This window comes from Mustela putorius, unplaced genomic scaffold, assembly GCF_011764305.1.
Source record: "Mustela putorius furo isolate JIRA1106 unplaced genomic scaffold, ASM1176430v1.1 tig00537248_pilon_pilon_pilon, whole genome shotgun sequence".
NCBI lineage: Eukaryota > Metazoa > Chordata > Mammalia > Carnivora > Mustelidae > Mustela > Mustela putorius.
In genome coordinates this window covers 5,009,419-5,022,945 of record NW_025422387.1, presented here as the reverse complement: position 1 = coordinate 5,022,945, position 13,527 = coordinate 5,009,419, and the positions used below count along the sequence as shown (strand labels likewise).

At 47.8% G+C, this 13,527-nt stretch overlaps 1 protein-coding gene across 2 annotated transcripts in view; it reads left to right on the top strand.

Annotated features, from left to right (window-relative positions):
- Positions 1-13,527, top strand: part of CFAP251 (cilia and flagella associated protein 251) — a 66,841-nt gene that overhangs the window by 35,219 nt on the left and 18,095 nt on the right. For both annotated transcript variants that reach the window (XM_045073638.1, XM_013056484.2), the window contains 4 exons: positions 877-991; positions 1,640-1,803; positions 7,428-7,518; positions 7,731-7,874. In XM_045073638.1, the coding sequence (XP_044929573.1) occupies positions 877-991; positions 1,640-1,803; positions 7,428-7,518; positions 7,731-7,874 (514 nt within the window). The remainder of the gene's footprint in view (positions 1-876; positions 992-1,639; positions 1,804-7,427; positions 7,519-7,730; positions 7,875-13,527) is intronic.

The window sequence follows — 13,527 nt, the reverse complement described above, 5'->3', positions numbered from 1 at the left end:
AGGCTCCTGGGTGGCTCAGTGGGTTAAAGCCTCTGCCTTCGGCTCAGACCATGCTCTCAGGGTCCTGGAATCGAGCCCCACATCGGGCCCTCTGCTCGGTGGGGAGCCTGCTTCCCACTCCTGGTCTGCTTCTCTGCCTACTTGTGATCTCTCTCTGTCAAATAAATAAAATCTTAAAAAAAAAAAAGAAGTTTAAGAATTAAACACAGCAGGATGCCTCCGAGACCTCAGAAGGTGTCTTTGGGAGCCAGGGGTCCTGAAGCTCCTGTCTGGGCTGCAGGTGATGTCCCGGAGCCTCGCCTGGGATCAGATTCCTAGCAGAGTCTGAGCTAAAGAAGCCTGACCATTGCCGGGGTATGATTCATTACAGTTATTTTCACAGACGGTGTTTTGGAAGTCTATGTGTTGCCCCTGGAGTCAGGTGCATGTATGTCAGGGGTCTGGAGCCGTGGGCGGCCCCTCATTCTGATCTCTCGGGCTGCCCCTGGGAGAGGGGTGTCTCCCTACACCCCGCCAACGCGTGCCACTTCCTCAACGCGTTTTCCCTGTCCCTTGTTCCTATACACGTTTTCGAGGCATAATGTTCCCTTCACTCAGCTGTCAAGGAGGCAAGTCAGAGCCTCCACCACGGAAAGCATTCTTCACAATCAGACTTTCCCTGGAGCATTTACTGTTTGGAGCTGTTGCCCCTCATTTATGGCGGCTGTTAGCAGCGGCTGAGAGAGAGGTTCTTTGCTGAGTGACAGGACAGGAAATTGGGAATGCAAAACATGTGCGGTCTCATGAAAGGTAGCTAGTCAGGGAGCTTACGTTCAGATTTGTGGAATTAAAAAAAAAAAAAGTGTTTCTTTCTTTTTTTTTTTTTTTCTCATGCAGAAAGACGCTTCTCGGGCCGGTTTTTGGTTCTCCCATTGAGCAGATACAAATCCTCCCGGTGAAAAGCACCTTGGAACTGCAGAAACGCTACATGGTGTTTATTAACAGGGACAAGGTATCAGCCCTTGGCTCTCTGCCTCCGGGAGACGTCTCTGTGTGGTTTGGGTAGCAGTCCGCCCCGACGAGGATCACATTCCAGGATGCCAGAGGTCATAGCCTAGCTATGACCTATTTCCTCCTGGTTCACAGTGATCCTGAAAATTGCCATTAAACGAGTGAAAATTGGGTCTTAGGAAGCATTTCTGAGCAGAGTTACTGCATTTTCTATACTCCCATGAAGACACGGGGTCACCAAAGGATTTTTTTTTCTTTCCGATTTATTGACATGGAAAAATCTCATAAAGACGTGCAAACTAGCTACACTTGGTTCTACGTTTAATAAATAATCTGTTGAAAAGCATAAAATCATAGGATTCTAGAACTCTCCTGGAAAACTTTGGACATCTGACCAGGAAGACCAGTAAAAGTTTCCTTCCTGTGTTGCTACCGCAACCTGGCATCTCTCCTGAGGGACGACCCCACAGGGGTGTGTGTGTGTGTGTGAACCCCCAACCCTATGAAACAGGCTGGCACACACTGAGGTGGCTCCAGAAGCATAGGCCCTTCCAGTAAACCGCACTAGGGGTGATGCGCGGACGTGCCAGACCCGAGCTTGGGGCCCAGTCATCTGAATCTGAATTTCCAATGACCTGTTCCTCTCTAGGTTGGTCTTCAGATCTTACCAGTTGATGGCAATCCACACAAGACAGCTGCCATCATATGCCATCCCAGTGGGGTGGCGGGAATGGCCCTTTCCTATGACGGCTGCTGGGCCTTCACGGCGGGAGGACAGGACCGATCGGTGGTGCAGTGGGAAATCAACTTAAGGTAAGTGACCAGGCGAGAAGCTCGACCCCACAAGGAAGGTGTCAGCGGTAGACCCCCTGTTTTTAACCAGCCACAGCAGACAGGTGTCGGGCCCCTACTTTGGGCCCGGCCTTTGGGTTGTACCGCCACGACGTCTGCCTATATGTGTGCGCAGACAGAAGGTTACTGTTCTGCTTCAGGGACCGATGGGGGTTGCAGTGAAGGCGGCGTGGCTCCGCCTTGTTCCTGCGCGGGCCGCACTGTCATCTGCAGATTCACGCCAGCTAGAAAGATCCTGCCCAAATCTCCAAAGCCTGTGTGACAGCAATAGTATTCTTAGTAACATGTGTTTCCAGTCTGCTCTTCTGACCCACCTGGCCTGAGCTGAGACTGCCTTGGGTGAAGCCGGAGAGGTGCAGGCTTGAACACCACTGAGTACTCGGACTTTGAGGTCAAAGAGACATGGGTTCGGGTGTGGAGCCTCCCTTCTGCCGGCTGTGACACCTAGGACCTGTTCTGCAACATCTCTGCTTGTTAGAGTCCTTGCCTGTGAAATGCAGGAGGGGTGGGGGGGAGGCGGCTAGTAATACGGACTTTTATAGGATTCTTGTAAGGATTGAATAACGCAGAGCTAGGGGCTCAGTACATTAACTGGTTTCTCTCTCCTATTTATGAAGGGCTTATTGAAGAGCCTTACTGAAAAAGGGGGCGAGGGCTACAGCAGTCCTCTGGTCTACCCAGATTTACGGAGCTGCCACAGGGCAGAGCCGGTTCCCACCCCTGAGCACCTTTTCCCAGCCCCTGCCTCTCAGAAAGCCTCCTGCCTCACGGCGTCACACTCAAAAGCTGGGTGCCGACAGCTCGGAGGCCCCTTCCCTCCCAGAGAATCCTTCCTTCCTTCGATTCCTGTGCCAAGTGCACATCTCGCTTTTATGGCAGACATCGAAGCTGCTTAAACAGGGGCAGGAAGGGGCGCCTGGGTGGCTCAGTGGGTTGAAGCCTCTGCCTTCGGCTCAGGTCATGATCTCAGGGTCCTGGGATCGAGCCCCGCATCGGGCTCTCTGCTCAACAGGGAGCCTGCTTCCCCCTCTCTCTCTGCCTACTTGTGATCTCTCTCTCTCTCTCTGTCAAATAAATAAATAAAATATTAAAAAAAAAAAAAAAAAACCGGGGCAGGAAGAGCCAGGTAGATCTGTTGTAGGTCCACACTGGTTTCAGACTGCATTAGGAGCTCTGACCTTCACCTCTGCCTTCAGCTAAGACAGCAGATCTTGGGAACGTGGGAATTTAGAAGCTAGAGGTGAGCTCGCACATTGAAAAAGCACTTCCCGCTGGTGTGCCCAGAAGGAGCTGCTTGATTCCTAGGCAGCTAGAGTGTCACCTGGGACAGTGGGAGTGAGCGACACCCTGGGGACAGAACAAAATCTCCTCCTTCTCATTTTGTCTTCTCCATAATCATGGTAGAGATTAAAGGGAAAAAAAAAAAAAAAAGGCACCGGCTTTCCAATGGCTTTCCTGGGCCTGGCCAGAGTCCAGGCTTCTGAGAATTTCAATTTAATCTGTTGTGGGGACAAAGGATCGTTATAAACTAATTAGCACTTCATTGCTGCTTCTGGTGTCTTAATATGTTCAGTGCTTCGCTAATGGGAAGAAATGTAACAATGCTAAACAAGTCAACAAACACAATTCCCTGCTGGCCTACCGACGGGGGGAGAGTCATAGGGCGAAACTAAGACCCTGTGTCCTCTCACGTTCCCACGGTTTTCATCCGTGTGCTCCTGGGCCAGAGACCATCCCTCAGCACGTGGCCCTTCTCCGGGGCGCACCCCTCCCTCCCTGGCATCTTCTCCTAAGGTTCAGTCTACACATACTCGACCTTTGCCCTGTCTTTGCTGGCATACCCCCCCCTTCCCTTGCCTGGCACCTGTTTTAAAACCCCCTTTACTTTTGATGCTCAACCTCACACCCACCGCTAGTCCTGCTACTGTGCTCAGACAGGAGCAGAAAGACCCCATTTAAATTAATTTTTAATTTTTTATAAACATATATTTTTATCCACAGGGGTACAGGTCTGTGAATCACCAGGTTTACACACTTCACAGCACTCACCAAAGCACATACCCTCCCCAATGTCCATAACCCCACCCCCTTCTCCCAAACCCCCTCCCCCCAGCAACCCTCAGTTTGTTTTGAGAGATTAAGAGTCACTTATGGTTTGTCTCCCTCCCAATCCCATCTTCTTTCATTTATTCTTCCCTTACCCACTTAAGCCCCCATGTTGCATCACCACTTCCTCATATCAGGGAGATCATATGATAGTTGTCTTTCTCTGCTTGACTTATTTCGCTAAGCATGATACCCTCTAGTTCCATCCACATCATCACAAATGGCAAGATTTCGTTTCTTTTGATGGCTGCATAGTATTCCATTGTGTATATATACCACATCTTCTTGATCCATTCATCTGTTGATGGACATCTAGGTTCTTTCCATAGTTTGGCTATTGTGGACATTGCTGCTATAAACATTCGGGTGCACATGCCCCTTCGGATCACTACCTTTGTATCTTTAGGGTAAATACCCAGTAGTGCAATTGCTGGGTCATAGGGCAGTTCTATTTTCAACATTTTGAGGAACCTCCATGCTGTTTTCCAGAGTGGCTGCACCAGTTTGCATTCCCACCAACAGTGTAGGAGGGTTCCCCTTTCTCCGCATCCTCGCCAGAATCTGTCATTTCCTGACTTGTTGATTTTAGCCATTCTGACTGGTGTGAGGTGATATCTCATTGTGGTTTTGATTTGTATTTCCCTGATGCCGAGTGATATGGAGCATTTTTTCATGTGTCTGTTGGCCATCTGGATGTCTTCTTTGCAGAAATGTCTGTTCATGTCCTCTGCCCATTTCTTGATTGGATTATTTGTTCTTTGGGTGTTGAGTTTGCTAAGTTCTTTAAAGATTCTGGACACTAGTCCTTTATCTGATATGTCGTTTGCAAATATCTTCTCCCATTCTGTCAGTTGTCTTTTGATTTTGTTAACTGTTTCCTTTGCTGTGCAAAAGCTTTTGATCTTGATGAAATCCCATTAGTTCATTTTTGCCCTTGCTTCCCTTGCCTTTGGCGTTGTTCCTAGGAAGATGTTGCTGCGGCTGAGGTCGAAGAGGTTGCTGCCTGTGTTCTCCTCAAGGATTTTGATGGATTCCTTTCGCACATTGAGGTCCTTCATCCATTTTGAGTCTATTTTTGTGTGTGGTGTAAGGAAATGGTTCAATTTTATTTTTCTGCATGTGGCTGTCCAATTTTCCCAGCACCATTTATTGAAGAGGCTGTCTTTTTTCCATTGGACATTCTTTCCTGCTTTGTCGAAGATTAGTTGACCATAGAGTTGAGGGTCTATTTCTGGGCTCTCTATTCTGTTCCATTGATCTATGTGTCTGTTTTTGTGCCAGTACCATGCTGTCAGAAAGACCCCATTTAAATGCTACCTTTCCTGCCTGCTTGTGGCATGACCTCAGGCTAGTCCCTTAACTCCTGGGTCTTAGTTTCTCCATCTGTTAAATGGGAATACCATCAGCATTTTGAGAGTAAAGGTTACCACCGCTGCTGGTGTCCCCGCCCCCGAGCCTCCTCGGCGCATGTGTGAACTAACCACGGGTCACAGTACTTGCTGCTTCTCCTGACTGAGCTCATTTCCCGGAAGTACTGTCTGTCTGTCTCAGCACACAGTAGGTTTTCTATAAACGTGTTGCCCTTTGTGCCCTAATGACCCCCTTTTTTGTTGCAAGCATTAGAGACCCAGCTTAAGCACACAGGGGAATTCGTGAGACGGTCTTGGGCATCTTTCGGTCCGTCCTGCGGGGAGAGCCGGAACGGTGTGCACTCCGCGTTCGCTCTCCGCCCGGCTCTGCTGTGGGCTTTGTTCTCGTACACCTGGATTTCGTCACCCAGCGCGACCACGGCCGCTGACAGTCCTCAGATCCCACAAGCTGTTGCTCGTACCACACAGACAGTGGGTCTCTTTCCCTGGCTCCGGTTGGACCACCCCAGTCCTGTCCCTCCGGCTGTCCCAGGTCTGTTGGCAGTGGCCAGGAAGCAGGAGGTGCAGGACAGTCCTGACCCCCAGGGAGATGTTCCCAGGCACTCCTCGTAGTGACAGGCTCCTCTGCGTCACTTCTGGTCTTCACCTGGCCCTGTGCCCAAGCCACATGGCTAAAAGTGGCCTCCCACAGATCCTGGGCAATGCCCAGAGGTCACAGAGGGGGAGGCCCTCTCAGCTAGACACCTGCCTCCATGACGAATATAAGGGCTGAGAACAAGCTGAGGGCGGGTGGGGGGGGGGGCTGGTCCCTGCTGCAGAGGAGGCCTCGGACCCACCTGGAGAACACACAGCACCCCCAGACACCAATGCTGCCTGCTTATGCAGGGCCTGGTAAGAGGTTATTTGAAGAAAGACGTCGGTGTATACTGACACCCCATTCAACAGAGAAGAATAACCCTAACTCCCTCGTACCGAGCCTTCTCTGGGCCGGGCCCTGTGCCGCCTGTCTTCTGTGCGCTGCTGGTTTCATCTCACAGCCATCCTGGGAGGCAGGGATGACTGGTGTCCCCACACGGCATCCCCATGTGTCCAGAAACCAGCTCCCCAGTGTTAAAGGGCCCTCCCAGGCACTGGAGTCAGTGGAGAGGCTGGGACTCACACCTGGGCTTTCGGATTCAACAGCACACCTTAACAGACGCTCCTCGCAGGAGATCGGAGGGCTTCGTGTCCGTCCAGCCCTTCATGTGGCTTCAGTCCATTTCCACAACCACCCCGTGAGGCAGGCCTGTAATCATTCCCATTCTACAGATGAGGAAACAGGAGCTCAGGGAGGCTGTCACTCGCCCGTGATCGGACCGCTTGCAGGTGTCAGGGTCAAGGCTCACGCTTGTCCCTTTGACTCCAGATTCTGGATACTTAAACCACTTCGCCACTGTGGTCTACACTGAAGTGTGTTTTAATAACCCCACAAAGAGGCTAATGGCCTGATTAGCAGAAATCCAGTTAGTGGATTATTACGATGACTTCGTATTACGTGGATTTTGTATGGGGCAAAGTCAGTCTCATACAAAAAGTAGGTTTTCTTACCATTTACAGTGCCTATTTTTAGAAAGCCTGACCCCATGTTAGAGAGCAGAGGGTTATTTTTATCTGACTGGCGTGGGTCCCTGGTGGCCTCCCGAGTTTTTATGGAAGCAATTAGTGTTGGCAGCGTACCTGCACTTATCCCGGTTTTTGGCTCCGGCCATATGCAGGGCTCATGTTACGGGCGCAGCTGCTCTGCCGGGGAGGACTGTGGGTTCAGCATACGGGGGCCCTCCCTCAGGAGAGCCGTGCTCCCCAAACACTGCAGACAAATTGCCAGGTGCCTGCGCTGTCACCAGCGAGAGAGCATCACTGTCATTAAGGCGGGTGCCCTGTACCATCAGATTCTGCATGGCGATGGGATTTGTCATTTTCAGCCTCATTTTCGAGGGAATCTTCCTAACAGGTTTCTAGAGCCCCTAATTGTACGGGCCCTGTAATTCCCTGTGAGGCCCGCGGTGCCAGGCGACGCCGGCTGACCTGCGCTCGCGCCTTCTAACAGCCGTGTTTCTGTTACTGTTCTAGAGCGCTGGACGCGGCTGTTTCTCTTGGGGGCGAAGACTTGACCCCGTTCTATGGTCTGGTGGCTGGTGGCAGGGAAGGAAAATTCTACAGGGTAATTGTCCTCAGAGTAAACACTTGCTAGTAACATCTAGTTATGTTTGTAAAACAAATGTGCCTGGGGTGAACCTTCTCACTTTTTTCCCCAATCTCTTTTCCCCACTGAGCTCAAAATGTACTTTTCTAGAAAATGCCCTTGGAGTCCAAATGGATGCTTCAGACTGAAGCCAAAATGTGTGTTGTGTTTCCATTTTATTTCCAATGTAGGAGCTGGAAGACTATTTTTACTATTCTCAGCTCCGTAGTCAAGGTATTGATACAATGGAGACCAGAAAGGTGTCGGAACACATTTGCCTGTCAGAGCTTCCTTTTGTCATGAGGGCAATTGGCTTTTACCCGTCGGAAGAGAAGGTAGGTACAAACAAAACACGAGCAGCGGTGGGACCCATTATTTATGAAAACGACCTCTGGGAACAACAATTATAGGTCAAGCTAAAAATTTCACATCATTCTTACATAAACGGATCAGAAAGAAGGTTCTGGGTGTACCAGACGTGCTCCTTAGAAACAGACTTACCATAAAGATATTCTGGAAAGTCTTATTCCTTACCGGAGTGTGACCCGGGGAAGCGCTCGGGTTTGGGAATTAGGCAGAGGGGCCCGCGCTGAGCTCAAGGAGGTGATGCGTGTGAATCATGGGGCGCAGGGCTGGGCGCGGAGGGAGAGCTCAGGGAATAGGTGTTGTGGGGGTGATTTTCAGGGAACAGTTGCTGTCCGCCCCAGCCTGTGTGAATGGGGTGCCGCTGGGAGGTGGGCGCTCATGCTGGGCCGTGGGGCTCAGAAGAAGCCATCAGTCCTCATGACCCTCACAAAACACAGCCCAGCTGCGCGGGGCTCCCAGGGACCAGAAGCACCGCAGGGAAAATGGTTGTCCGATTGGGTTTTCCTTCAGACGTGAAAGATTACCACATTTTCATCGTGGGAAGTTTGGGAAAGGTACACAAGTGGAATGAAGAACATAATTACTTATAATCCCACATACACAGACATAACAGTTACATAAAATTTTAAAAAACGAATGGGTACCATGTTGAATACATATTTTTATTCTATATTTCCACTTGCTGTTCTAACCATTTTGCATTTATTAGTAATTCTTTGAAAACATGATTTTTTAAAAAAGATTATTTATTTATTTGAAAGAGAGCAGAGAGAGAGAGAGAGCATGAGTGGGGGGAGGGGCACAGGGAGAAACAGACTCCCCACCCAATAGGGAGCCTGATGCGGGGCTCAGTCCCAGGACCCTGAGATCATGACCTATGCCGAAGGCAGATGCTTAACTACCTGAGCCACCTAGATTCTCCTGAAAACATGATTTTTAAAGGACATATCTTTATTTTTTTTATTAACACATAATATGTTATTTGCTTTAGTGAGTCATCAGGCTTACACACTTCACAGCACTCACCATAGCACATACCCTCCCCAATGTCCATCATCTGGCCACCCTATCCCTCCCCCTCAACCCCCCTCATTTTGTTTCCTGAGATTAAGTCTCTAATGGTTTGTCTCCGTCCTGATCCCATCTTGTTTCATTTTATCCCTCTCTATCCCCATGATACCCTGCCCTGCCCCTCAAGTTCCTTATATCAGAGAGATCATATGATAATTGCCTTTCTCTGATTGACTTATTTCACTAAGCGTAATACCCTCTAGTTCCATCCACATCATCACAAATGGCAAGATTTCGTTTCTTTTGATGGCTGCATAGTATTCCATTGTGTATATACATACCACATCTTCTTTATCCATTCATCTGTTGATGGACATCTAGGTTCTTTCCATAGTTTGGCTCTTGAGGACATTGTTGCTATAAATATTCGGTGAACGTGCCCCTTCGGATCACTACCTTTGTATCTTTAGGGTAAATACCCAATAGTGCGATTGCTGGGTCATAGGAAGCTCTATTTTCAACTTTTTGAGGAACCTCCATGCTGTATTCCAGAGTGGCTGCACCAGCTTGCATTCCCACCAACAGTGCAGGAGGGATCCCCTTTCTCTGCATCTTCGCCAGCATCTGACATTTCCTGACTTGTTAATTTTAGCCATTCTGACTGGTGTGAGGTGGTATCTCATTGTGGTTTTGATTTGTATTTCCCTCATGCCAAGTGATGTTGAGCACTTTTTCATGTGTATGTTGGCCATTTGGATGTCTGCTTTGCCAAATTTCTGTTCATGTCTTCTGCCCATTTCTTAATTGGATTATTTGTTCTTTGGCTGTTGAGTTTGGTAATTTCTTTTTTTTTTTTAATTTTTTAAAGATTTTGGTTATTTGAGAGAGAGAGAGTGAGAGAGAGCATGAGGTGGGGCGGGGGGGTCAGAGGGAGAAGCAGACTCTCCATGGAGCTGAGAGCCCGATGTGGGACTCGATCCCGGGACTCTGGGATCGTGACCTGAGCCAAAGGCAGTCACTTTACCAACTGAGCCACCCAGGTGCCCATGTTTGATAAGTTCTTTATAGATTTTGGATACTAGCCCTTTATCTGATATGTCATTTGCAAATATCATCTCCCATCCTGTCAGTTGTCTTTGGTTCTGTTGACTCTTTCCTTTGCTGTGCAAAAGCTTTTGATCTTGATGAAGTCCCAATAGTTCATTTTTGCCCCTGCTTCCTTGCCTTTGGCGGACATATCTTAATTTTATAACTTTTTCTGATTTAGAAAATAGAACTATAAAAAAGAAATAGAAATTCCTCAGAGATGATCACTGTTCACATTTTGGTGGACTTCCTTCTGTTTGTTTTTTTTTTTTTAAGATTTTATTTATTTATTTGACAGAGAGAGATCACAAGTAGGCAGAGAGAGGGAGAGGGAGGAGGAAGCAGGCCCCCTGCCGAGCAGGGAGCCCAATGTGGGACTTGATCCCAGGACCCTGAGATCATGACCTGAGCTGAAGGCAGAGGCTTAACCCACTGAGCCACCCAGACGCCCCCTTCTGTTGTTTTATATATGGATATAGATACATCTCTATTTTAAAATTAAAAATTGGCATTATATGGTATATACATGTATATGTCCATGTATATCAACAGTTTACAGATATGCATGTGTAGATGTAAGGATTTGTGGGTGTATATAGGTATATATGTGTATATATGGATATATTTATATCAACACTCTTAGTAACTATTGTTTTGTGAGCATGATGGTAAAAATTCCCAGACAGTATACTTTCCCCCCTAGCTTAATTGAGATATAATTGACATATAACCTTATATAGTTGCAAATATATAGTGTAGTGCTTTTATATATGTATTATTGCAAAATGATCACCACAATAAGTTTAGTTAACATATCTGTCACCTCACACAGTTACATTTGTGTATGTGTGTGGCAAGAAACTTTTATCTATTTATTTTTTCTTTTCTCAAAATTTTTTTTAAAGATTTTATTTATTTATCAGAGAGAGAGAGGGAGAGAGCGAGCACAGGCAAAGTGGCAGGCAGAGGCAGAGGGAGAAGCAGGCTCCCTGCTGAGCAAGGAGCCCGATGTGGGACTCGATCATGACCTGATCATGACCAGGAAGCTGCTTAACCAACTGAGCCACCCAGGCGTCCCTTTCTCAGATTTTTATTTAAATTCTAGTTAGTTCACATTTAATATAATATTAGTTTGAAGAGTAGAATTCAGTGGTTCATCACTTACATACAACACCCAGTGCTCATCACAACCGGTGCCCTCCTTAATGCCCAACCCCCCCCCATCTGTCCCATCCCCCACCCTCCTCCCTCCATCAACCCTTAGTTTGTTCTCTGTCATTAAGAGTCTCTTATGGTTTGTTTCCCTCTCTCCTTTTTTTCCCATTCCAGATGTGTTCATCTGTTTCTTAAATTCCACAGATGAGTGAAATCATATGGTATTTGTCTTTCTCTGACTGACTTATTTCACTGAGCATAGTAACACTGTAGCTCCATTCATGGCACCACAAGTGGCAAGATTTCATTCTTTTTGATGGCTGAGTAATATTCCACTGTGTGTATATATGCCACATCAGTCAATGGGCATGTGGGATCTTGGTAAAAAACTTTTAAAACCTACTTTCTAGCGGCTTTCTTTTTTTCAAAGATTTTATTTGTTTGACTGAGAGAGGGAACACAAGCATGGGGAGTGGGAGAGGGAGAAAAAGGCTTCCCGCCGAGTGGAGACCCCAATGCAGGGCTTGATCCCAGGACCCCAGGATCATGACCTGAGCTGAAGGCAGACACGTAAGGACTGAGCCACCCGGGTGCCCCCAAGCAGCTTTCACATAAATATACAATACAGGATTGTTAACTATAGTCATCATGCTGCATGTAACATTCTCCAGGACTTTTTCATCTTGTCACTGGAAGTTTGTACCCTGGCAACCACTGTCTGTTTTGTGTTTCTATGAGTTTGGGGTTTCTCTTTTTAGATTCCACATACATGTCTTTCTCGGTCTGACTTACTTCACTTAGTAAAATACCCTCGAGTTTCATTCATGTCCTAAGTGGCAGAATTTCTTTCTTTTTTATGGCTGAATAATATTCCATTATATAGCCAGAAATCACATTTTCTGTGTTTATTCCCACCAACAGTGCACAAGGGTCCATTCTCCCCACATCCTCGCCAGCACTTACCTTTTGTCTTTGAGGGTAGCCATTCTAACAGGGGGCAGGTGATAGCTCAGTACAGCTTTGACTTGCCTTTCCCTGACGGTGAGTAATGTCGAGGACATTTTCACGTTTGAATATCTTTTTTGGAAAAATACTTATTCAGGTCTTTGGCCCAGTTATAAATTGGGGTATTTTGTTTGTTTGTTTGTTTTGCTGTTGGGTTGTGTGAGTTCCCTATGTATTTAGATAGCAACCCCTCATCAGAGATGTGGTTTGCAAATGTTTTCTCGCATGCTGTAGGTTACCTTTTCATTTTGCTAATTTCTATGGCTGCGCGGAAGCTTTTGGGTTTGATGTAGATGACGTGCTTTTGACAGGCTGTGTACTTAACTGAACCAGTCCCCAGCTGACAGACACATTGGTTGTCTGAAGTGTTCAGCTGTCTGAGAATGGCGACGATGAGCATCTCTGGTTCCAGTTTTTGCATACTCCTCTGATTATTTTCCCATCTCCAAGTCCTAGAAATAGAATTACTGGGTCAGAGAATAGGAACTTCAAGGCTCCGCTGCCAAGCAGCTTTCCAAAAATGTCGCATTTCGCAGCCCACCATCAGGCACACAGAAGGCCTGAAACCCAGCTCCGCTGTGGTGCCCACATTGCTGGCTGGGTGCATTTCAGGGAGGGAAGCTGTGGTCCCCGTTACTTCTGCTGGCGCACCTAGAACCACCTGTTTCCATGTACTCTGGGTCTGACCAGAAGGTGACTTTTATTCTCCAAATAGCATCGGGAAAAATGAGCTCTGAGGGCCCAGAGACCCATGCAGAGACTTGAACGAGTGCCTTCCGCACAGCGGGTTTTCTGAGCTCCTCAAAAGGCCTTTTGACCAATGTACATTTTGTAAAAGTACATGCCCAGAAATGGCAGCGACTATGGTGAAAGTTTGTGCAACCCACATAAAAGTGTTACAGAGAGCTGCACTTCCAAAGCACGTTCCTTCGAACGGCCAGGTCCCAAACCAGCAAACTGCCTCAGAAGTACAAGGGGCACTTAAGGAAGAACAGATTCCCGGGCCCATCCTGGACCAAGCTGGTCAGACTCTCCAAGCAGGGGGGCTGGGAGTCTGCATTTCCCCCTCCCAGGGCTGGCTGTAAACAGCTGCCTTGGAACACTGGCCCGGTGAGGTGTTTCCCAGGGTCGCTCCTGCTCAAGGAAGGATTAGACAAAGCAAAACAGGATTATTAGTCAGGACCCTCCTTTGGTCACAGGTTACCGAAACCTAATGTGGACTAGTTTTTGGTTCGCAGGATTCCAAGTCTAGAGGTAGAGGTAATGCCCAGAATGACCTAGGTTAGGCCCACATGCTGCTGCCAGGAAGCATCGTCCCCCCCAGGCCTCTCCTTCCTCCGTGTTGCTTTGTAAACGTAGTAGGTC